The 23,938-nt window shown below is 39.6% G+C and overlaps 1 protein-coding gene across 3 annotated transcripts in view; it reads left to right on the top strand.

Moving 5' to 3' along the window:
• Window positions 1–23,938, top strand: part of SLC12A4 (solute carrier family 12 member 4) — a 46,870-nt gene that overhangs the window by 5,800 nt on the left and 17,132 nt on the right. The window contains exons 1-7 of one of the 3 annotated variants that reach the window (XM_071567857.1): window positions 10,134–10,436; window positions 13,808–13,902; window positions 15,733–15,864; window positions 21,782–21,928; window positions 22,439–22,493; window positions 22,802–22,932; window positions 23,323–23,564. In XM_071567857.1, coding sequence (XP_071423958.1) covers window positions 10,265–10,436; window positions 13,808–13,902; window positions 15,733–15,864; window positions 21,782–21,928; window positions 22,439–22,493; window positions 22,802–22,932; window positions 23,323–23,564 — 974 coding nt within the window. In that variant the 5' untranslated portion in view covers window positions 10,134–10,264. Of the gene's footprint in view, window positions 1–10,133; window positions 10,437–13,807; window positions 13,903–15,732; window positions 15,865–21,781; window positions 21,929–22,438; window positions 22,494–22,801; window positions 22,933–23,322; window positions 23,565–23,938 lie in introns of those variants that run through there. The other 2 variants (XM_071567856.1, XM_071567855.1) reach the window with 2 other exon arrangements.

Raw genomic sequence — 23,938 nt, 5'->3', positions numbered from 1 at the left:
GGTGACATTTACTTTCTTTTTCCTGCTGCAACAAAATTAAAGAATATGTCTTTGCATCCTCTTCAGTATAAAGTTTAAATTTGGCTTTTGCTCTAAAGTTCTGTGTAGAATGAAGACTAAGATAGTTCGACAAGAATTGTAGCCAAACATAGTAAATGCTGTTCGCTGAAGTTGGCAACAACCACCTTGAGGAAGATCAGACTTAGTGATCACTGACTTCTTGTCAAGTGCCCGTGACACCATGGGGGGACACCCAGTGCCACAGGGAGAGAAAAGCTGCAATTGGTGAGTTTCCCCTTGCAAGACCAAGTGAAGATTTACACATTTTTTTGATTGTGTTGCAACAAATAATGTGTGTACTGTTTCAAACTGCAGAAGAAACATGTTAACACCAATACGTAGATTAAGATTTATTTGATCAAAGGGTTTGTGTTTTCAACTTGTTGTTTGGAGGTTTTTATTTAAAGACTTTGGTCTATGACCTGACCTACAGTGAAAAAAAAATGCACTGTTCTAAGTCATGGTCTAAGGCCTATTTAAGTTATGTTTTGGGGGTGTTTCCTTTGTCTTCAATAACCTTTGAATCAGAAATTTTGAATCTTTTAATTGTACTAAGCTGATTTTTTTTCTCAGGTGATAAAGTTTCAGTATTTGTTTTTGTTTGATTTAGTAAAACCTCTTTCTTAATTATTAGTTTTTATTGGGCATCTCTTTAAATGCTGCCAAGTGATCCCTGAGCAATGAGTAGTACTATTCTTGTTCTTTCAGCTGAGCTGCTTTGGATGATTTCTTTCAGCATACTTGGATTTTGTCATGCACAGAGAACTGTGCATCTTTCACAGTGGCTGCTGCAGGGATCGCCAAGCAAACAATATCTTGGTTTTAAGCAAGCAGAATAGTGAAATACTGTACACAAAAAATGTTAGTCTTTTCACAGAACCAAATACTTGACAGTTAATAAGTCTGTCTTTAAGTCTACATGACCACAAAAATGCAGCTCTTACAATGCATGTAGGATAAACTTGTCTGGATTTTGGATACAACAGTATTTTATATAGTGTAACTGCATATATATGTGTATGTAACTGTACCTGGACATTATTTTGTAGCCTGTCTATTGCCTATCTGTCCCCAGTGGTTTTTATTTTAAGCATTGTTTCACAAGTCTCAAATTCAGTTCTGAACCATAAAATGATGTTCCTGGAGTTACAGGCCATATAATGGGGCTTTAGATTTTGTGGTAGGTGCCAGTTTTGGCTTGGAAAAGAAGGCTGTTCACTTTCCAGCAGTCTTAATTCGTGTCTGAGCAACAGAGGTATAGGTCAGAACAGTTCTGGGAATACATTTTTTCTCCAAATTTTTATTGCCTTTAAAGGTGCTTGGTTGAATTCTTTCTTAATCATCTTTTGATCTTCATGCTTTGTAGGACAGAGAGGTGGAGTTTGACATGCAAAATAAAACACTAATTGCCCCAAAAGAGGTTTTGACTCAATTAGCTCATGGATGAATGGGGAAGTTTGATAACTTGGCAGTTTTGCTGACTGGAGGCAGCCTAAGACTTGTCAGAAATGTAAATGAAATGGCATTTTGTGAAGCAGAAGATGATGGGCCAGTGCCAGGCTGGGCTGGGCAGCAGGGCAGGGTGTGTGGGAGGAGATGGCTGGTACTGAAGGGATGGTCATCATCCTACCTTTGTGTTGGTGGTCACAGTGCTGCTGCAGGAAGCCGGGCAGCTCCTCTGCATAAGGCATGGGGGAGCAGCATTTCCAAAGGCATTCGGATTCTGGGTGTGCCCGATGTCTCCTGGGCATCTGGCCATGAATCCAGAATGTGTAATTTGCCCCCTTCTCCCCACTCCACCCGAGTGACCTGCGTTGTCCTGAAGCCCAGCTCTTGCATTGATTGACACGTGGTCTGTAATATAATTAGGATGCAATCCATCGATTACTGTGAAAAAGAGAATCAAAGCTGTGAGCTGATGTTGGAGGCTGCTGGAAGGGAACTGTGGCAGAGATTGTATAATGAGATCCTGGGAGAGGAGCAATGACGCAGAGCTGTGTTTAGGGCAGAGGCATGTTGTACTATGTATAGGTTCAAGCTAATTATGCCTGAACAAAACTGTAAGTGGTTTTTTTTCCCTCAGTCTAATTACCAGCCTTCATTTTCATCTCCTACCAGTAGCCAGTAATTTCTGGTGTTTATCTGAGGGATTTAGAACATCCTTCAATCACTACATTTCCCCCCCTTATCCTGAAGCAGATTAGACCATCCAAACTTCTGCCTTTCACTTCCACGTAAAAGGGAAAAAAGGATTTTTATGGTGTGCCATTAGAAGCTGCCTGTTTGCTGAGTTAGAGTAACTCTTAAGGCAAACTTGTTGAAACCTGCTCTTGCATACTTTAAATTGCTGATTGCTGCAGTAAAACACAAATTTTATGCCCTGGAGTATAATTGTTCTCCATAAAATTATCTATAGCAATGCTGCTTTTTTTATGACCCCGTCTCTGCTTGCAAGCTGAGCAGCCCTGAGCTTGGGTACTGTGTGCAAAGTCCACCTCTGGATTCCATGTAGGAGGTCAGATCTGAGTCAGGACTAGGAGTGATTGAAGAAGACGGTGTAGCTGCTGCTGTCTCTGACAGAGGACAGCACATTACTGTTTCTCCTCTGCCTTCTACCTTTGCATTCAGGACCTTTGTTTTCCTAATCTGCTTCTAAATAGTATAACTGACATTACTTTGCCTTCTACTTGCTATAATATATATATATATATATATATATATATATGCAGGTCTGATTTTAGAACCTTTAGATTATTTCTGGCTTTGTTCTGCTAAGGTTTTATTTGTTCAGTCTGTGATTTTACGATATGAAGTGTTCATCAGTAATGCCACTTGTCCTTCTCCCCTCAGCAGGATCCCTTCCTTTCCCTTGATCCCCCTCTTGTGTTCTGTGCCATTCACTGGGGTGGAATCTCCAGGGTGCAGCTGCTACCAGAACATCACAAGCCAGCCCTTGGTTCAGTGCCCGCATGAAACTTCCATCTTGACTTTGCCCAGACAGACACAAACCACTCCCTTTTGATGTATCTCTGTGTTCCAGGAAATGCAGTCACAGTGTCAGGGATTAATTTCTGGGACATGGTAGCCAAGCATGACAGGAGGTATAGTTGAGCTGTGTTTGGGAGATCCCAGTACTGTGTAACCAGACAGTGGGATGATTATCTGCCTGGTGTTACGATGCCTTTTAGCATATATGCAATGAGCTTTAAAGCTGTAAGTGAAGGCAACCCATGGAGTGATTTAATGTGATACTTTGCCTTTCTAAGACCCTGTATTTTGGGCTTTGTGGTAGAAGCATATATTTAGCAGGAGTAAACTCACCATTATATCTCCCTGAGTTTCTTCAGATTTAGATGCTATTGCATCTGCTTAATTCCTGACTGGTGGAGCGGAAAAGTGATCTAATGTTGCCCATTGCTCCCTGAAGAGTTTCTGTAAACTGGTGTGCTGTACTCAGTTTGCTCTGATGCTCTCGCAAACAGTTGACCTTTTTGTAAAATTGTAAAAGCCACTGGTCTTCTCTAGATCTCTGTCTTGGTCTGTGTGCTGTGTGTTGCAATGTGTGAAATGTATTGTGCTATTTTGGAAGACCTGTAGACTCTTTATAAATGTGTATTAGAATATATGTATTTTAGAAGTACAGTGGTTTGTTGCTTATCATGTGTGATGTCAGAGCACTCCCCACCCTCTGAAATGTTCAGTGGGAAGGAGTGACTCCCTTTCCTTGGAGAAGTCTCTTGCTGACTTGTCGTTTTTGTAAGTATTATGGCCAGAGTTACAGTGGGTTTTGGCTGTTTGCAGCACTTCACACTGAAAGGTCATCCTTAGTTTCAAAAAAATCTCTCATGAACTTTATTTTCACATTGAACACAGTACTTCTCAAATGTGAGAAATACCTGATGTTCAGCACTTTCTATATGAGTTAACTGAAAACTAACAGAGCATTCAGGGCTTTACAATAAGCTGTAACTGATTACCAATGTCTTTCTACTGTCTTCCAGGAATGGATAGTAGGTGTCTGATAATGTACACTGTACAGTATGTAATGCATGAAATGTACATCCATTGAAATGTCAAAGTAATGAAAACTCCTTTTTTCTATTATTTTTTGCATGTTTGGAGATATTTAGCACCCTGGCTTATATCTTCTTTCTTTCCATTTGTTCCCTGTAGGAAGTTTTTTGAGTTGGTGGCAATATTGACTTTTAATGGTCACTGTTCCCACCAGCTTTCTCTCACTCCATGGTTTGTGCCTGTACAATTGTTTCTTTGGCCCATGTTGAGCTGGAAGAGGGAGCAGGTGTGTCCAAAATTGTAGCATGTTTGTGGTGGGTTTTTTTGGTTTTTTTTTAATTCTGTTCTCTCTTTTGTACTGCACAGCCATGGTCTTCTAAACACATGTAGGACTGAAAACAGTTTTCTGTATTTGGTATCAAAGAGAAAGGTGAACTTAAATTAAATATTGCATGAAGTCTGTGTGCTGGTCTCATAGATGTATGTTGCTGTGTCTCAGAGAAAGTGAGAACATTTTACTGTAAGAGGCTTTTCCTGAGGCAGGGAAAATGCTGGAATGCTGCTCCCTATATTTTGATACAGGGTGTGCTGTATCTGAGGTGCCTTCATGCATGTGAAGGGATGGAGTTTTGGGGAGGATAGTCATGAGGAATTATTTGGAGTCGTTCCACATGAAAGAACCTCTGAAGTGGATTACAGTGAAGTACAAAGGTTGTTTTTATAGTGGGCTTTTTTCAGCTGGCAGTGACAAGTTATATTATGAAAGCTCCTAAGTGATGTGAGTTCCTAAATCCAATTTCTCAAAACTGACTTGGTATCTTTAATTACACAGGCATTCTTGGTGATTGTATCAGGTAGATAAGTCTCGCTGTGGTGTGTGCTGGTACCCAGAGGTCCTCCTTGTGAATGGGCAGAATGATGAGGGTTCTGGTAATTATGAACTGCTTAGAATCATTAAGTTAGTAATTACCTATGTATCTTACATAAACCTCCCATTTCATTTGGCTGATGCTTTTTTTGGGATCCTGTATATGGTTCATCCATTAATGGGTAATCATAACATATTGAAGATGGAAAGAAATAGATCCTGGTTTTCACTTGAAAGCTGAAATGCCTGCAGGGCTAATGTCACAGAGCTGGACTTTTGTGGCATTAGCAGGTTTAAAACACTGTCTGATTCCACACTCAGCAAGCAGCAGATTTGTGCCACACTTTCTGACTAAGTGTGCAAACAACTGGCAATGTGCCTCCTAAACGTGGCTGGGCTTGGATTTGACAAATAGCATTTTCAGTAAGGTCCTGACATTTGTATGTTTTCTTGGTGTTGAAAGGATTATAATGCCAGGATTATATTGGTGTCGGCTTAACTCTCTGTAAGAAAGTCTTGCACCTTGGAAGGGATCAGTCCAATTCAACATTGCAGCCAGCACTTTGTCAGAGCAGGCAGAAAAAAAGTTCTTTTGGGAATACTGTATTTGTTAAACCTGTCCAATCCTCAGGACGTCACAGAGAAGGCTTTTGCTAAAGCATGTGCTAAGAGCAGGAAGAAGAATGGTAAACCAAATTACTGAAAATGGCAAAGAGCTATTGCTAAAGGGTAAGTACTCTGTGTTGATATTAGTGCCTACAAAGAATTGCAGTGTTCTGAAACTGCCAGTGTATCTTAACTGAAGAATAAAATCGTTTCACTTTCTGAAACACAGGGTTATTAAATCCTTCAAGTTGTGTAGGATCAGTCAATTCGATTGGTAAAGATATTCTCTAATCTAGTTTTGCAAAGCACAGTAGAAGTCTGATAGTAACTTCACATGTGTTTCTCTAGGAATAAATCCAAGATCTGTGCTTAATTGTATGCTTAATTTTGTACTCTGGTGCAGCCTAACTGTTGCACAGGTTGTTGTCTGGGAAAGCTTTGGCTGTTTCTTTCATGCAGAACACAAGCAAATGCAGTCTTCTGAACTCTCAACTCTTCCAGAGGAATGCATGTATTACCAATAATGCAGTTTTTTAATTTATTCTTTGGTAAAATTGTGCTTTGTGTCACTTTTGTAGATGCCATAGATGTTGCAGATTATAAATATGTACGTGGTATCTGCAGTGTAGTATGTGATGAATCTTAAGGATCACAGCTTTACTAGCTGGGTAAAATTCAGTAAACTCAAAACAATATTGACAGTCTCAATTTAACAGTGAAGCAAATAATGTTATTACATAATGTAATAATGGACAATAATGAATGAACACCATATATTCTTAATATACCCCTGAATGTCAGTAGTTTGGTGTTTAGCTGCAGTGTCTGATGGAGTGTGTGTCTGGATCAGGCATGTGAGTGCTGGGCATTGGCAATGGCAGAGTTTGAGCCTTGGTTCAAGTACACAGGATCTCTTTGCTGCCTAAAAGCTCTCAAGGGCCAGAGCTGTCCTTTTGTTCTGCTGTGCTTTCCTCTCATACAGCCTTACTGTTGATGGGTCCTTATCTAGGGTGACTTTGACCTTTATTTTCATAAGACTCTTGGGTCAGCTGGGATTTTACTGCTCCTGCTTTCTGCCACTTTCAGTGGAAAAGACCTGGTAGCCCAAGGTCTTATGTGAACTGGCATTAAGAGTTATTTCACTAGCAGTGTCTAGTTTGTACTGTGAATGAGTTTTATCTAACTAGATGCAATGCTGTTTATTTCCTGTTTATTCTATTTCTGGTGTAAATATAATACTCCTAATAAAAAAACCCTCCACACCTAAAACAGTCCACCGCCAACCCAAGAACTTAAGGGAGTTATCAAAACACTTTGAGAACTGTTTTTTTCTGAGCTTGGGATGTCACTGTCACTCTTTTGCTACTGCAAAATGAAAAAATTATTTGTTTCAGTTTTGAAAAACATGAGGGTTAAGTTGTGAGTTTCTGGTTTTGCATAATACTGACTACTTTGTAGCTGGAGGGAGAATAAGTATTCCTCATTATCAGATCCATGATGTCAGCTGCCTGTTCTGCTGCCATAAATGAGTTTGTAATCAGAATTTTCATTTTAGAAATGCTTTGTGTTTCTGGCTAGTTGTGTGTGGTTCATAAAGTATTTCTAATAACCTCTCTTTTTTAATATTATTTTAAAAAATTTTGTCTACTTTGGACTGTAGCTGACATTGGATTAGGAATTTAGTGAAGTTTTTGAAAGTGAGTAATTTAAGAAAAGAAGCAATATCCAGTTTCTGTTCAGGAAATTTAAAGATAATGATATCTGCAAAAACATAATTGTACAGAGAATTATTTGTTATAGTCTCTCAAATGAACCAAGATAAAGGTTCCATAGCAGTTCTGATGAGTTTTGTTTAGTCCAGCCACATGTGAGGAACCACATAAGTAAAGAATATAAGCAGATTTGGAATGTATTTGAAATCAAATTGCTGTCTACATGTTTCTTAGGCTATCCTGATACAACAGTGTCTCGATACACTTTGACAGTACTCTTGAATGCTTGGCTGCTGAAATGGGGAGATATCTGGGTTCTTGAGCTGCTGCCAGAGGCCAAGAAAGGTTTTGAGGTTTTGTTTTTTTCCTCACCAATAGTCAGTGGGTGATGAGCAGAATCTCTGACATCACCCAGCCTTTCAGAGGGAACCACACAAGTGCCTGGGAAGGCATTATCCTTACTGATATCTGGGAAGGGTTTTCTCAAGAACTGTATTCAAACCAAAACCCTGAAGTGTAACAAAAATGGACATGGACAACTTTTAATATAAAAACTTTATCCATAAGGCTGTGAACAAATGCCCTCAAAAATAATGTTGTGACTAATAAAATTACCTGGTTATGCAATAATTTATGTTTGGAGAAATCTGATTGTTTCTCTATTTTTTTTCCCTTCCTTGAGTGTATGCATTTGTTTCTAGGTCTTTTGAGAACAGTTAAGTGTAGCAAACCTATTTTGGTTTTGTGGTCAAAAAATCAATTTAAATTCTGACTTAATTACCAGTTGTGTAGAAATGTGGAGAACATCTTGACACTTGAAAATCTGGAAATGCATAAATAAATCAGAACAGAACCAGTTTTTTTCCCAAAGTGGGGCAAATTTTGCATACTTTAAACCACCTGTAGGTTAGGCTTTTATTTAAGTTTGGGTCTCTTTAGAGGTAATGTAGAGCTTGCCAAGGTGCACAGCAGAGGCACTCCAGGGATCAGCTAATTGAGCCATCTCTTTCTGAGTGAAAAGTGAGCTGAGGTGATTGCTTGGATATAACTGCCTACTGTTTAGATAGCTGAAATTAGGTTAAAGGAAACCCACAGCAACTACTTGGGTATCAACTCTAATTTCTAATCTTAATATTCCCTTGCTATTTGTAGATGGAATGTTAAAAGTATGATTTTTTTTTTTAATGAAAACAAAAAGATTAAGTGATGTTTCATGTGCATGAAAATGGGTCGGTGTCTGTAAATATCACAGGCTTTGGAGCCAGGGATATTTGTGAAATAGTGTCTGAATAACAGCAAAAAGTAGTGTCAGCTGCAATATTTTTTACTGTGGTGTGCACAAAGGAGTCTGTACATGCATAGTACAATTACAAGTGAGATACTAACTCATAGGCTGTTCCAGAAATTAAATTACATTGAGAGGAGTGCTGGGCTGTCCTTTGAGCTGCTTTTCCCTAGGAAATATCTGCTGTTTGTCACTTATAGAAGTAAATAAACCAATGGTTTCTTTCAAGCTGAGCATTTCAGTTCCAGCTCTGATTTGTGCTCTTATTCGCACTAAAATTATTTGAAGAAATTTAGCCCTTCACTTCAGATTTAGCTCTTGACACTTCAGGCAGGGAGATTATGGCAAAAGTTTGTTATCTGAGTTAAACCAGCTTCAGCTTTTTTCCCTCCCTTTAATGTTTTAAGCCTTACTGTAGCTTAATTGGCATTACTCTTTCACTTTGCCTGTGCTGGCCAGACTGAAGCTGGTCCTATCTGTGCCTTCAGCGTGCCTTAACCTGCCAGGTAGAGAAAGCTCCTGTAAGAGTTTGGTGTGAGCATCTCTTAGTCATGTCCAAGAAAAACATGCAGTTGTTTTAAGATGCACTGATTTCCACTTATTTACCTGAACATGGTGAAGTAGGGGAGTGGTGGTTTTCTATAAGGGAATTCAGAAACAGTCAGTAGAGGAGAATAAAATCTTGAACAGGTCAAGTCATGCAACTGCTCTTGCTGCCTTCTCAGAGGGGTGGTTGTTTTAGTAGTCTGGCTGAGCACACCTTAGCATTGTGAAGCTTCCTGCTCTTTTCTTTACAATCGTCTCACTGTGCCTAATTGTTCAACTTTCATTTATCCTTGCTAATCTGTTCTTTAGTTACATTCATATATGTGTTTTGTTTGTAATTCTCTGAATTCTGTTTTTCATCCCTCAGTTACTAAAGAAAATACAATGGCTTGCACAAAAGACTTGCATTCAGCGTTCTCAAGCAGTGAAACTGTGTGTCTGGCTTAATCCTCTCCGAGAAGGAAAGCAGGAACATGAATACTGTCCTCTGTGTTCTTAATCTTTTTCTTTTCCTTTTTTTTTAAAGTAAAGACAACATTAACCTTTTGGAGAAGAAAAAATAAAACCAGTCTGTAGCTACAGTTTAGCCTTGGTGTTTTTTCTTGGCAACAGGATATAGTTAGGCAAAAGTTTGGACACCTATTTATTGCTTTTATTCTGTTTTCTGAGCTTGTGTTTGCATGTGTGGGAGTGTGCACACTTAGAGTTTGTAGGGTTTGTTCCATGGACCATCTTTGATGTTTTAAGGAATTCAGGTGATGAGGAACTTGTTCTATAGACTTGTGTCTGTATCTGAGTAGGGAAGCTCTAAAATGTTCAGGAAACTGTGTTGAAGAAGTTTAGATAAGCTGTACAGTTGTAGTGGTGGCTACAAATAGAATTACTTGGTTTGGAAGAGAACTGGTAGTATTCAGAAATAAAATGCCTTAATTATTGAAAGATAATGAAGACTGAGAAGCACTGAAACAAGCGAAGAGGAAACATTAGCCTACTTGGAATAAAGCTTGCCTGCCTCAAAATTTGGGATTAATTAGGCACTGAGGCACATAAATTGTTCTCTATTGCAGAGTATATAGCTCCCTCTTTAAGAAATGTTCCTTGCAAAACAATGTTGCATGATGAAAACTAACACCACATAGCTACTGGCCAAGACCAAAGACTTGATAACTAAGAATGTGGAAAACTGTGCGCATGTCCCAGGACGGTGCTTGCCCAGGAGACTTCGTGCTTCAGAATGTAAACTGTCCCCATGTGAAGCTGGGGCAAGAATTCCCCAGAGTAGCTTTCCGAGGTCACATCCGCTCTCTTCCAAAACTGATGGAGATAACAAGCTCTTCCCGTGCAAGTAAGTCTCTTTGAAGCTGCTGCTATTGCTCACTGGCAGACAGAATATACTAGAAAAATCATTCATTGCAGTGCAGTTTTTATACTATGCTGCAGTCTGGTCTGGTACACTTGTGATTCTTTTTGAGGAAATGGTCATCTGCCATAGGCTTTACTTGGGAAAGGAAACAGATTATGGAAAGAGAGAAAGTGAGATGAGCACTTTGCTTTAGAACATGTCAGAGAAGTAGAGGTTGCATTGAACATACAAGTCTGGTGAAGGTGATTTTTGGCTGTCATTCAATTAGCTATATTTAATTTAGCAATGTAGCACCCTTCTTGACTGGGTATGCATCTCTGCAGCACCCAGTTCTGCTTAGTGATGAAGTGAAACTAGGGTGTCTTTGTAAAGCACTTGCACATAAACTTACACTCCTTCACTTCCTGTTGAAAGTGTACAGTGTTTCAAAGGGGCTTTAATGTTGCATTTCATTAGATCAGGAGAAAAGTTCAGTTTTATTTTTATGTTGTCTATAGTAATGCATAATTTGTATGTTATTTCCAGATAATGGAGTTAGTGCTGTGAATACAGTAAAAAGGCAGTTGTATTTCTCTATCATCAACTTTTCTATTGAGAGGAAAATGCAACTTAGCAACTGCAAAAACAATACTCTATTTCTGATTTTTCTATTGCAGTTTGCTTTGTTTGGGCTTCCTGTGTGTAGGAAGGTGTATGAAACAAGCACACCAAGGGGTCAAATTTGGAAGGAAAGTCTAATGGTGATGCTTGAACATGCAAATTGAGAATGAGAGAGAAGATGGAAGCTCTTTGAGAGAGAGAGAGAGCTTCTGAAGAGACCAATTGTGAAAAATTCACTGGTGATAAAATGAAGATGCATGTAAAAAATAATGTCAGTTGAGTTGAAGATTCATCTTAAGTCACTGGTGTTTGTCAGGCACAGGGAGATGGCATGAAGCAATCTTTCTTAACTAGGGATAGGTAACACTGATGATGGTAATGAGAGACTTGGCATTTTGAAAGAGCAAAACAATTGTCATCTGATATTTGAGATTGGATGTGTGAATTACCCTGCAAGAGTGTGATTTTATACATCGACAGATGAGAATTTCTGTAAGGGTTACAAGTAAGGGAACTCCCATTATAAGGGCTTGAGACAGTGGTAAAATAAGGTTCATGATAGAACAAGGAAAACTAGGACAGCAAAGAATTGATTTAACAATTACTCAGTGATTAAAAAAAATCAGTCTGATATTTCACACATTTAGTCACCAGAGCTAGTGTACAGGATCCCATATATAGGATTTTCTACAGAGTATATGGGAAAGGAGGAAACAAACCAAAGTTGCTCATGATCCTGTGGTGTTTGGTAAAGTGTAATGGTGAGAAGATACTGCAGAGACCAGTTTTGAAGAATCAAGTAGACAGTATTTCTGTTGATGCTGTCAGCACTTGCACCATCATTTGCGTCCAGTTCAATAAGTAAAACATATATGGCAGATAACTCCATTTCCTCAGCAAGAATTGCCGATGCAGTGTAACCACAGCAGGAAGGAGGGACTGCAGCACAGCTGAGAGCTCTGCGGTGCAATTGGGCTGGTGTGCTGTGCTGCTGGTGTAGACTAACAAATGCAGCAAGCAAGTGGTTTTTGCAGAGTTTTAGCTTTGCTGAAGTTGATAAATGCTTGATTTTGATGCTGTGTTGTTAAGCTTACTGATGTTTTTCTAGTAGTGTAAAAAATACTACAAGCACAGTAAAGGGGAGCGCCTCATGTGTAGATGGGGTCAGCAAATAAGCTGAGCCCACTTGTCCAAGGCAGCTACTAATTATTATTTTGGGGTTAGTTGTCAGAGCTGTAAGAAAGGTAAGAGACACCTCAATGTGGTAGTCTGCTCTCTTTAGATATTTTTGGTCAGCTAGGTGTGTACTTCCAGAAGCTTAAAAATCCCTCTGTTGTTTGTGAATATTGTTTTTCCAACAGTTTTGTTCATAGTACCTGTCAGCAATTTTCAGAAAATTGTGCTGCTTTTCATGCATCCCTTCCCCTCAGTAAGAATAGGACTGAATGTTCTCATAATTTTTTGGCCTGTAACAATAACTTTTGTAACAGTGTGGTATGTGCTGATCACTGTTTGTTGGGGAGGACTCTTCTGTTAAGTTCATTTTCTAAGTTGATTCAGATTTCAGAATGCACAGATATTTTCACTTCAATTATATTAAAAATAATTTAGTGTAGCCATGTTAAATTGATTACCTTAATTATTGAAAATATGCACCAAAAATCCAGCTGTTTAATCTCTTGCTTTTGGTGTGTTCAGTGTACAATACTCCTTTAACTTGCAGTATTTTCATTTCAGATAATAATTCTTTTCTTTAATTTTTAATTTCTTTAGTGGTTACTTCTTTTGTAAATAGAAAAAAGTATTCCTTGGATTGATCCTTTCTTAAGGAGATGCTCTTGGAAGTCTCTCATTTGTATTGGCTGAAAGAGCAGGGAGCAAAGAGGTACAGGCAAAAGAAAGAAATTTTTGTTTGTTGAGCACAGTGTAATGGAAGACATAGGTCTGAGAACTTCTGAGGATGGAAATCATTTTAATCTATTTTTTTTATCCAGAGGTTATTTTAAACTACAGTGCCCTTGGTTTTAGTTTTTTAAAATTTTTAAGTTACTGCTTGTTACAGAAAGCTCTACTGATCTTCTATGTTATCTTTTTTCTTCTTTAAACATTGTTCATTGCATATGTGAATGCTCTGCTTTTACTGTACCTGATGTTAGATTTTAACTTAAAATATAAGAGGAGTCTGCGCAGTCTAAATGTTCAAAACATAGTAAGGGTAGAGGCATGATGAGTGTGTTTAATGTCTGGGATTAGTGGGCATAGTGAAAAGCAACAGGAAAAAAAAAAGGAGTGGTTGCTTTGGGGTCTGTTGTACTGGCAGAATCAAGTCTTTGAAGTGTTCAGTCTTACTAAACCTACCTAAGCAGTATGGAAATAACCGCTCTAAAGCTGCTCTTAGCATTAGTAATGATTTCTAAGTGCATGAGAACTGTCTTATCATTTGTCATTATTCTGCATAAGAAATAGTTATAGAAGCATGCATTAGAGGGTAAAGGCACAGAAAGCCTTGTGACCCTACTTTTAAATTGTACTTTGAGGTGACTTTTTATTCTATTTTATTAAGATAGAGGAGTAGAAATAGAAATAACTCTACCTTGAGAATAACACCTCATACTGCTAACATTGCATAACTTTAGATAGTAAAGAAAAACAAATTCAATTAACCAAACAAGTTTATTCCCTATGGATTTGTCAAGGTTACAAAGTTTGTCTTTCTCTGCTTATCAGAACCTGTTTATTTTTTTTCTTCACAGGTCATGGCAACCATAAAGAAAACAGTCCTTTCCTGAACAGTTCAGAAGCTGGCAAGGGAGGTGATTACTATGACAGAAATCTGGCCTTGTTTGAGGTAATTTCTCACTGTTTTTTCTACTCATAATGTGATTTGTGATCTTCTAAGATGGGAGGGATTGAGCACATCTTTCTCTCCCACATCCTTTTCTGGGTGTTATTCCTCTTGTCTGGGGTACCAGTAGGCAGAGATACCCTGTGTGATGAAACAGCTCAGCTATTCTGATCAGCCAGGACTGTGAGGCAGAGGAGTGGGACTGTTTCCACGTGGAAGTAAGGAGGACCAGATACTCCTGCTGGAGGCCAGTTGGAGCCCACACCAAGCCCAGCAGAACCCTCCACTGGCTCTGCATTTAATGCCAGTGTATCATGGCACACTAAGACCTGGTTTCTCAAAAATGTTTTCAGAAGCTCAGGTGCTGGGTACTGGGGCAGAGGGGCTTTGTATGGCTCTGCAGCTGCTTTCCCAGCTGGGCTTCTGAGTTACAGCTCCACAGCTGGCTACGCATACCCTGTGTTTCCTATTCTGGGAACTCAGTATGGGGCAGCCTGAGCTGGCTCTGCACCCCGACAGGTTGGCACCTGCACAGTCCAGTTGTGTGGGAAAGAGCTTGGGCAAGCAGAACCCACCCCTGCTGCTGCATGGGAGCTCACCGTGGAAATGCTGCCACTGTGTTTGCAGGTAGTGTGTTTGGACTAAAAGGCTTTGAGGCACATTCCCAGCTCACTCCAAGGCATAGTAAATCTGTGATCGGGATAAACTCACTTGTAGGCTGTGGAGAGTTGGCTACTTGAGGCAGGCTGTTGCTGGTAACACGCCTGCCCTGGCCATACGCGATTCAGGACCACAGCAGGTGTGCGGGCTCCTCTGTGGGACTAAACAGGGAGGAGCACCCGAAAGGCCGTGCTGCTCAGCTGACTGAACAGGAAGCACATGTCGGCTAAAGCTCCTTCTGGAAGGAACTGTAGTCAGGTTTTTAAAGATGTGAACTACTGCAGGTCAGATCAGAGGAAGGAGTAAGAAAAGGTGCTTGACTCATGGCATCCCTTTTATAGGGATGGTCCCATTGGGGTCAGTTTCTGCATCAGCTGCAAAGCAAATAATGATACTGAACCTACCAGAAATTGTTCATGATGATGCATAAACATATGATAAATCTGCAGGCAGTGAAATCTTCCTCAATCAGTTTTTATTTCCTGTGTGGGAAGTTGTTTCTCTTTACCGTGCATTACTTATTGTGCAGTCAGCTATGTAACACATTTTAATTTCAAAGAGAAAGGGGAAGGGGATGATTTTGTTCTGGTTCTTTTTTCCCCCCTTGAACTTTCTTTCAAAACCAGCAGTTGAATGGGATTATTGTAAAGGTGGGAGGCCTCCACACATGTGGTTTTTGGTAATTTTGTCTAGATCCATATAAATTAGATGACATAGTTTGAAAAATGTAATAAAATTATCAGAGTGCATGCATGTCTACAATGAGTGGAGTTTAATCACTAAATCTCTGATTTGTTTGGCAACTTGACCTTTTAAAAAGTGTATCTGTTGATTTAAGTTGACATTAGAGATACACACAAGGTACACATTCATTTTATTACAGTCCCAAGGCTCAGACTTCTTTATTGCTGTAGTTATGGTTTTCAGCACCTAAGGAGAAGGATACAGTGCAGACCTTTTGTCATAGCCTTTACCTGTCAGAATTGGCTATTCTTTCAGAAAATTAGATCCCGTTATCAATGGTTCAGACACAATGACATATTCTGTCATTGCCTGGATGATTTTCCTGGTGTGTGCCCTGGTAGCCTCAGGCGCGCCAAGGAAGGCGTGACCCCAACCTCTCTTCATAAGTGCTGGGAACTGCAGAAGTTGAGTAGTTGTCTTTTTCCACAGGAAGAACTTGATATACGACCAAAAGTGTCATCTCTGCTTGGCAAGTTGGTCAACTACACAAATCTTACCCAAGGTGTTAAGGAACATGAAGAAGCAGAAAGTACTGATGGATCAAAGAAGAAAGTATCAAAAGTAAGTAAAGATTCGCTCCATGGCCAACTGATGAATGGGATGATTCCCTATGTGGTTCATGGGGAGCTGGGCTCCTTTCTGCTTTTCCTTAACCTCTGTTGGGAGCCATGACAGTGTTGAAAGAAATGATACAGAACTCTATAGGGAACCAGAGGTTACCAAGCAGTTGGGGCAAATGTAGTGGTTAAGCACTGCACATTACAGTGCAATTCTCTACATTTGGTATGAATTAAGATAAGAAGGGAATAGGCTTTTAGTGGGATATGAGTAAACAACAAAACAGCCCCCCCCAGCTTCATCCTAGTGGTGTTTTAGCTACCCAGTCGTATCTGACGCATCTCTACAAGCCTGGTAGGGATGACATATGATTTGAAGGAGACAACACCCTTCTAGAGTGGTGGGTGGAGGGCAGATTGGACACCCTGGGGCAGCTCAGGAGTCATTCTGGTGTTAGGCACTTAGGCAACTGAATTCTGCCCCAAAGGATCTGCATTTAGGTTGTTAGCTCATTTGGGCTGGCCTTGCAATGACGAGGTAGCAGGTGAGGTTTGATTGTTGGGAGTTAGATTTCTATCAGGAAGGGAGTGTTTAACTGCTCCTCTTCTCCTCTGGCAGTCCCTCTGCAGGTGTTCTGCTTAATGCTACACTTGCAAGTGGTGTGGTTGCATTTTATGGCACCTGCAGGCCTGTCAGTTTGGTTGCAAATTCTGCAGAAAGAAAGGTTTTCAAAAAGCTAAGATAGCACTTGAATTCTGCAGATTTTATAGCACTGTCAAAGTTTGAGCCATTTCAGAGAGATGGCAGTGATAGTGTTGAAAACCAGGAGTGTTCTCTCAGACTGTGCATGTTACCCTGTGCTGAATGCCCCTGCTCACACTCCTCACTCTGCACAGCTGTCCACTGGCCTTAACCAAGTTGTTTAGTCAGCGTGAAGCTTAAAATTCAATTTTATCTGAGATCACATGCACTGAAGTGCTGCAATATTTTGGTCAATGTGACATCATTACAAGACAGAGCGAAGGTCATCTGGGTGCAGTGAGTGCATTCTGGTACTGTAAGCTGACATTACAATAAGTAATTTAAAAATTTTAATTATGATTTTCTTTTGTGTGGTACTTGGTGTTACTGTAATTGCTGAGTCTGTCCAAAATTTTTACCTTTATATTACTAATAAATGTCAGCTGCATCTCTGTTTTAACATGCTTTTGGTGGGAATAATGTCAGGCATCAGCTGGGAATATGGTATTACTGCATAATCTAAAATAATTTTCATCCTCATACTGTTAGAAGCAGATGGTTTATTTCCCTAACAAAAGTAGTGTAGAGGGGGATTTTGATGAAGTTCTGATCACTTTTGCTGTTTATTTCCGTGTTAATTGCCTGGTCAGAATATTAGGGTGAACGTCTCTGTTGGAAAAAGAATTGGGAGAATTTGGCAATGGGTCAGTGGTGCAAAGCTGGTTAAAGCAAATGCACATAACTTCATAAGGTAAAAATGGAGCAAATAACAGGAAACTGATACTAGTTTTCAATCCTTGGTAGAATACCATGTAAGGTGTGGTGCTTAAATTTCTCCATCTAGGTATGGTTTATGTAAGTGCTTGTATGTTTTCAAGCTGTTTACTGACATAAAAAAGGACTGTTGCTAAAGTTTTGCTTCAATGGCAGGCTAGAGTTTAGGCTTAATAACTGGGTTGTCCTAAATTATGCTTTCTCATGTCTTAAAAATATGTGTTCACAGACTTCTCAGATGTTTTCTGTAAATGGGTTTGGTAACCACTCCAAAAGTGACAGTATCATCCTGTGTTAATATCTCAGTATTTTCTGTGTAAACACGGCAGTTTCCTTAAGGGAGTCTTTGCCTCCATATCTGTCTCTGGGGTAAATTACATCAGCTGCAATATCATAACTGCAGTTTGAATTTCTTCTCCCTCTTTTACCATGAGCAGTATAAAATTTTAAATACCTTGCAAAATATAAGAGAATTGATTCTTTACTTGGCCAGTAATTACAGCCATTAAACCCAGAAAATTCAAAAGCAGTAACTGCAAGGCTATCAAATGAAGGTATTCAGAAACTGTGACAATGGGATTTTTCTACACGTTTGTTTTTAATCATCTTTGAAGTATAAATCACTGTGCTGCTATGACCTTATCCTTCCCATGTGAGCATGAGGACAGAAGTGTGGCAGCCCACCCCAGCACCACAGCAGGTCTGTGTAAGTGCCAGCCTTGGGAACCCACCCCTTGCTGAATCCTGTACTGGGTGCACTCAGCAAATACATATCCAGCCAGTGGGACAAAAAGGAATCTGCCTGTCACTCCCTGGAATTGGCATCTCATAGACAAGAACTGGAGCAAGGCTGATGAGCAGGTTCTGGATCTGGTATTCAAAAATGAACTGAGGAAAGCAATCCTTTCACTAAGTGACTGTAATTCTCTGAGCAGGTAAGACAGGTCTCTCAGTGAATACCTTTCAGTGACCCAGCACACCCCAGCCTGCCAAATCATACTCTTTGAAATGAATTTAATTTTGGTGCAAAACATCTTAATAGGAACATATTACCCTGTTTTAGCATCCCCACTAATATTTTTGATAATGGCATTCTGTGTTAAGTACACATCATCATGTAGGATTTACACAACTCCATGTAATAAGGTAGAAATTGGGTTGCTTTCTCTTTTCTAAATACAGTCTTACAATAAAACACTTATTAGTCACAGTACTACAGAAATATCCCCTTCTCATGATGGAAAAAATTAGATAAACTATTTTAGTTCATGTATCTTTAATAAGGCAGTTAATTTCTGTGCTGCTGTCTGTCCTCATGCTGCAGAGCAACCCTAAGAGCTGTCATTGCTGATCAATGTCCCTGAGCCCTGCAGCCAAGTGCTTTAATAGCCCATCACACTGACACAAAGGAAATAGTGTCCTTCAGACTCAGATCAATATTTATATAAATTATGTGTCTGCAGCTGATGAGAGTGAACAGAAACATGATCTGCATCACTGAAATTGAGACCGTTTTCGAGATTTTTCTGTCCCTTCCTGGTTGTTCTAAAACAGTGTTCTTCAAAATGTCTGTTTTATTTCCTGTTAGTTTTTCATTTAGTTGCTGTTAAGGCTGAATATAACAATACCCTTCTTGTTTCAGGTTGTATTCAGTTGAGGCTTCACCACTGGTTTATTATCACTTAGTGATGATCAGATGTTATAAAAAAAGATCAAGCCACTGCAGATTAGTGGTCTTAAATATCTCTCTGAACAAGCTGGTTCAAGTAGTATTTGTGGATTGTTCTTTCTTACAAGTATTTTCTTTCCACAGGATAACAAAATCTAGACTAAGCTCTTATGCCTGAGATACAGTTAAAAATACTGTGGCTTGGTTTTTGGCTGGGCTGCTCTGCTCTGCAGTGGCCTCACAACTACACAACTAATGCACAATTTCTCTTCCTCTGTGGCTGAAGTGATCTTGTAACTTGATAGGTGTAAGAGGCCACTTACGAGGGAGGGGGAGAAGATGATAGAACAGTGGAGCAAAGCTGCAGGGACCACATAGAACAGAAGATAGGAAAGAGCTGAGCTACAGTGAATTCTTATGCAAAGGATGCAGGTGTTGAGAGACATGTAAAGAGCAGGCTAAAAACTCACCTGCTTTTTTGTAGTGTTTGGAAGACTGTCATGTAGAATACACCAAAACTGTGGTCCACTTGCTTCTTCTGTGTAGGAGCAACAGATTAAGCTTTTTTCAGATGCCAGTTTTGACAAACTCTTTAACTCCTTTCTCTCTGACATACTCACACATCTAATAAATTCACGTGATGCTGGCTGCTGAGATGTGAGGAGTGACTGACAGGTGGATGATCAGATAGATGATAAAATTGTGAGGAATGTGTCCTTGAGAGGCAAAGTGTACATTACTGTGAGAATGTGGAGCCCCTGTGCTGGACAAAATCTGCCCAGTGCCTGGAAACATTATTTAGTCCTGTCTCAGTTAATATTTATGCAGTTGAAGACTGTAAATTAGATGAAAGTGTTGGAATCAAAAGCATCTCAACCTCCCCTTCCTTGAGGAAACAAGTATACTATAGATAATACTCTGTGAAGATCCTCTTCCAATATAGCACTGGAGCAAAAATCCTTACCTTTCCCTGATCAGGACACTTATGGACAAGTGTCCTTTCTGTGACTGTCCAAAGACAAATTTCCTTTTGTGTTTAAACATAATCCTGATAGAGTTGATCAGGTTACATCTTTAGGATGGTAGTTTTTATATAAAGGTAGGTGATGTTTTAGGGAATTAATTTTTTTTGCTCTGTGGCACTGCAACAGCTGAGGAGCAGCTCTGACCCCGTGTTGGTAGGGCTCACAGGGTAACTCCATTGCAAACCCTCAGCATGTGATTCTCTTGCCCACTTTACCTCATGATGTTCACCCAAATTGTAATGTGGATGAGGAAAGTCTGGTTGGTCTGTTTTAGCTCTAGTCACACAAGGAATTCAAAGCTGACTTAAAAAAATTCAGTCAGCAATTCCAGGCATTTCTGACAAAGAATCGTTCAGATCATGTTCTTGGGCACAGTTTTCTTTCAGCTCTGGCAGGGCAGATTCCTGATGCAGACAAGAAAATTCTGAGTTGAAACATGTAATTGCAAGTTGAAGCACTAGCTTCCTAGGTTTCTTATTTTGACCTGGTGATCTTACAAACATTTGATTCTTCTAGGATTTTGCTTTGTGCAGTGAAATACATTCTTGACTTACCTTAGGTGAAGTTTTTGACAGCCATTTTATTGCTTTAAGAGCAATATGCTTGTCTCAAGTCACGAATCCAAAGCAGTAGTACTTACTTGTCTATAAGGGTGCATGTGACCTGTTTATTTTTGCATTTGGATAATGCTGTGTTGAGTCAAATTTGAACAAGTGTTCTCCTCTCCCTTTAATATCCTTCTCATTTAAATAATTGGTCAAGGGTTTCTTTGTCTGCCTGTAATATGTTTTGGAACTCAAGTTTATTTATAAAAGTGAGTATGAAAGGGGATGAGCCTTTGAGAAGTTACTATCTCTTCCCCCTGTATTTTTTAATACAGTACAATTTTAAATGCCAAACAAAACCTCAGAAAGCTGAAGCAATGAAATGTCTTGGCAGGAAGCCACAGAGATTTGGGACTCTGAAATGCTGCTAGTGCCAGGTGTGCCAATGCAAGAAACGCTTTTGTATTCCTTGAAATAAAACCCTTACCAGTGGCACTTTGATGTTACTGTTTTGGATCGGCTATCCATTGACAATACCTATTTGGGCAAAGGAGAATTTTCAGGATGTTGAATGCCAGTCATTTGCAGCTCCTGTGAAGTCATGTAACTAACTTGTATTTTCTCAGTCACTCTCAAAAGTAATTCAGAGTCTGAGGCTGACATTAAGCACAAGAAAATTAGAACCATTAGTTTTACATGGAAGATATAAAATGGAAGAAAAATACATTATGCATGTTTCCAGATTGCTTCCAAATATTTTCTTGTTATAGCATCACAAAAGTGTGTTTTCCATAGAACTAATTTATATCTGGAGGGTAGGGTAGGATCGATCTTACTCAGGGTCTTCAGCAGTTGACAGGTTTTATACAAGAGTCTCTGTGGATCTACAATAAAACAAATAAGTGTATGTTCTGGTTTTAGTAATTGGTGTTAAATGCTAAAGGATAATTACTTCAAATGTGAAGGTGTGACAATGTCAGCATTTCTTTCAGAAATTCATAATTTTGGAGTTTGCTTTGTGTTCTGTGAAACAGCACACCACTATTTGAGTATGTCTGCCTTATGTTTCCCAGGTTTCTACCATTTAAAGAATTGAACTTCTAAGCTTTTTTTGTTATCTGTGCTTTGAGTAATTTCAGTTAATGAACATCAACTTTTTTTTTCAGTCACCCAGCATGGGCACCCTGATGGGGGTATATTTACCATGCATGCAGAATATCTTTGGGGTTATTCTCTTCCTTCGACTGACTTGGATGGTGGGAATGGCTGGGGTCCTTCAGTCCTTCCTGATTGTACTGCTTTGCTGCTGTTGTGTAAGTATTTAGGTAGAATATGCATGTGACATAACCTCTGTGAAACTATTGAGAAACTTGCACAAGCAGCACTGGAGATGTTTGTGGAAACAAAGCCAGATGCCTGCCAGAACTTCTCCATGTTTGTAGCTGTAGTGTAGATACAGTCTTTAAAATGGTGTTTCTTTAGCAAACAGCTGTTTCCCATGCCTGTCCCAAGTGGTGAGTGCCTGCTTTGCTGGAGTAACCCTTGTTGGAATTGCAGCTCTGCAGATGGAGGGACACCTGTGTTCTCTTATCTTGCTCTGTCTGCAGACACCCACTGTTTGACCTGATAAAGCAGGGGCTATCCCTCAAACAGAAGTCTCAACAGCTTGATGATTAAATTCTTGCTGCCCTTGTTTTCTTTTAGATAATGACAGGCAGAATAAATAGAAATACCGTATCTGGCAGCTTTACTTTATCAAGAAATAAGTTATGTTTTAAAAAATGTTGTTGACACAATTGCTTCCTTTTCCCTGTTTTCCCCAGACTATGTTGACAACCATATCAATGAGTGCTATTGCCACAAACGGTGTTGTTCCAGGTAAGTGTAGTTAGTAAATGTCTCATTTTTGCCAAATAAGTTGCTCTAAGCTGTTAACGTGGTTTTATTCCAGAGAAATTTGCTTAATCCAGAGTGCAAAACTTGAATTCATATCTAGTCATTCTTAGTATCAATTAGGCTAAAGATTAACTTGCTTGATTTTCACCTCTGTGCTAACAAAAAAGATACATGATTGAACTTCAAAATAGCAGATACACAGTATATATTGCTGTTTTATTCTTGTTGTGAATATTTAAAAATTTATAACAATAAATTATAATTTTACTTGGACTTTTCTTGTTTCACAGCTGGTGGCTCCTATTTCATGATATCTAGGTCATTGGGCCCAGAGTTTGGTGGAGCTGTAGGGCTGTGCTTCTATTTGGGAACAACCTTTGCAGGAGCAATGTATATCCTTGGTGCCATTGAGATTTTATTGGTGAGTAGCACTGGAGTGGTCCTGCTTTAAAGACAACATATAGAAACTACCTCAGTATTTTTGTCCCATATTTGTATACACATTTACAGTAAGAGATGAGGTGATCTCCAGTTTCTTGGTGTCAGGTTCTGTACCACTAGTGCCTCCCTTTGAAGCTGCACACTCTGTGGGTATCCAGGTGGGAAGCTCTTCTCACAACACAGATTGAAGCTGGCTCAGTTGTTCTACTGACATAGAATGGGCTGTTATCTCTTGACTTTCCTTGTAAGCTGAAGATTCCCAGTGAAGAGCATGTGGCAAAGTGATTTACATTCTAGTATAGGTACATGATCCCAGACAGAGTTCTTTTCCAGTGTTCCTTCAGGATGCTTTTGCTTTTTCTTATTTCAGACATATATTGTGCCACAAGCAGCCATTTTTCATCCATCCGGTGCCCACGATGCTTCCAGTGCCATGCTGAACAACATGAGGGTGTATGGCACTGTGTTCCTCATCCTGATGGCAGTGGTGGTCTTTGTAGGTGTTAAATACGTGAACAAATTTGCTTCCCTCTTCTTGGCCTGCGTAGTAATATCCATACTGTCCATTTATGCTGGAGCTATCAAGTCCATCTTTGATCCACCTGCATTTCCGTGAGTAGTATTTCTGTGCCCAGTACCCTGTTGGAGCTGCCTTTTTGGTGAATCACTTCCAACATTTTTAGCTGTATATAGTGACAGCGATAGTCCTCTGTGAGCAGAGCTCATGGAACAGAAGTTTCTTAGCCTAAGATGAATGCATTAGTACATTCTTTAACTGTTTTGATAGCATGAAGTCTCATGGTGAGGTTGATGGAGCCTGTCATCTCTCCACCTCCTGCAAAGACAATCCAGTCTCTTGGTCTACGGCTGTTAAGATTTGAGTGACAATTTTGCTGGGTTATTTGTGACACTTAGTAGGGAGCAATTTGGCAGGTCCATTTTCCCCAGGCCAGTCAGACATGATGTGCTGCCTTCGTGGCTGGAAA

Source organism: Pithys albifrons, chromosome 12 (assembly GCF_047495875.1).
Source record: "Pithys albifrons albifrons isolate INPA30051 chromosome 12, PitAlb_v1, whole genome shotgun sequence".
Taxonomy (NCBI): domain Eukaryota; kingdom Metazoa; phylum Chordata; class Aves; order Passeriformes; family Thamnophilidae; genus Pithys; species Pithys albifrons.
Note: the sequence above shows the minus strand (reverse complement) of the source record. Positions and strands in the feature narration are given on the sequence as shown.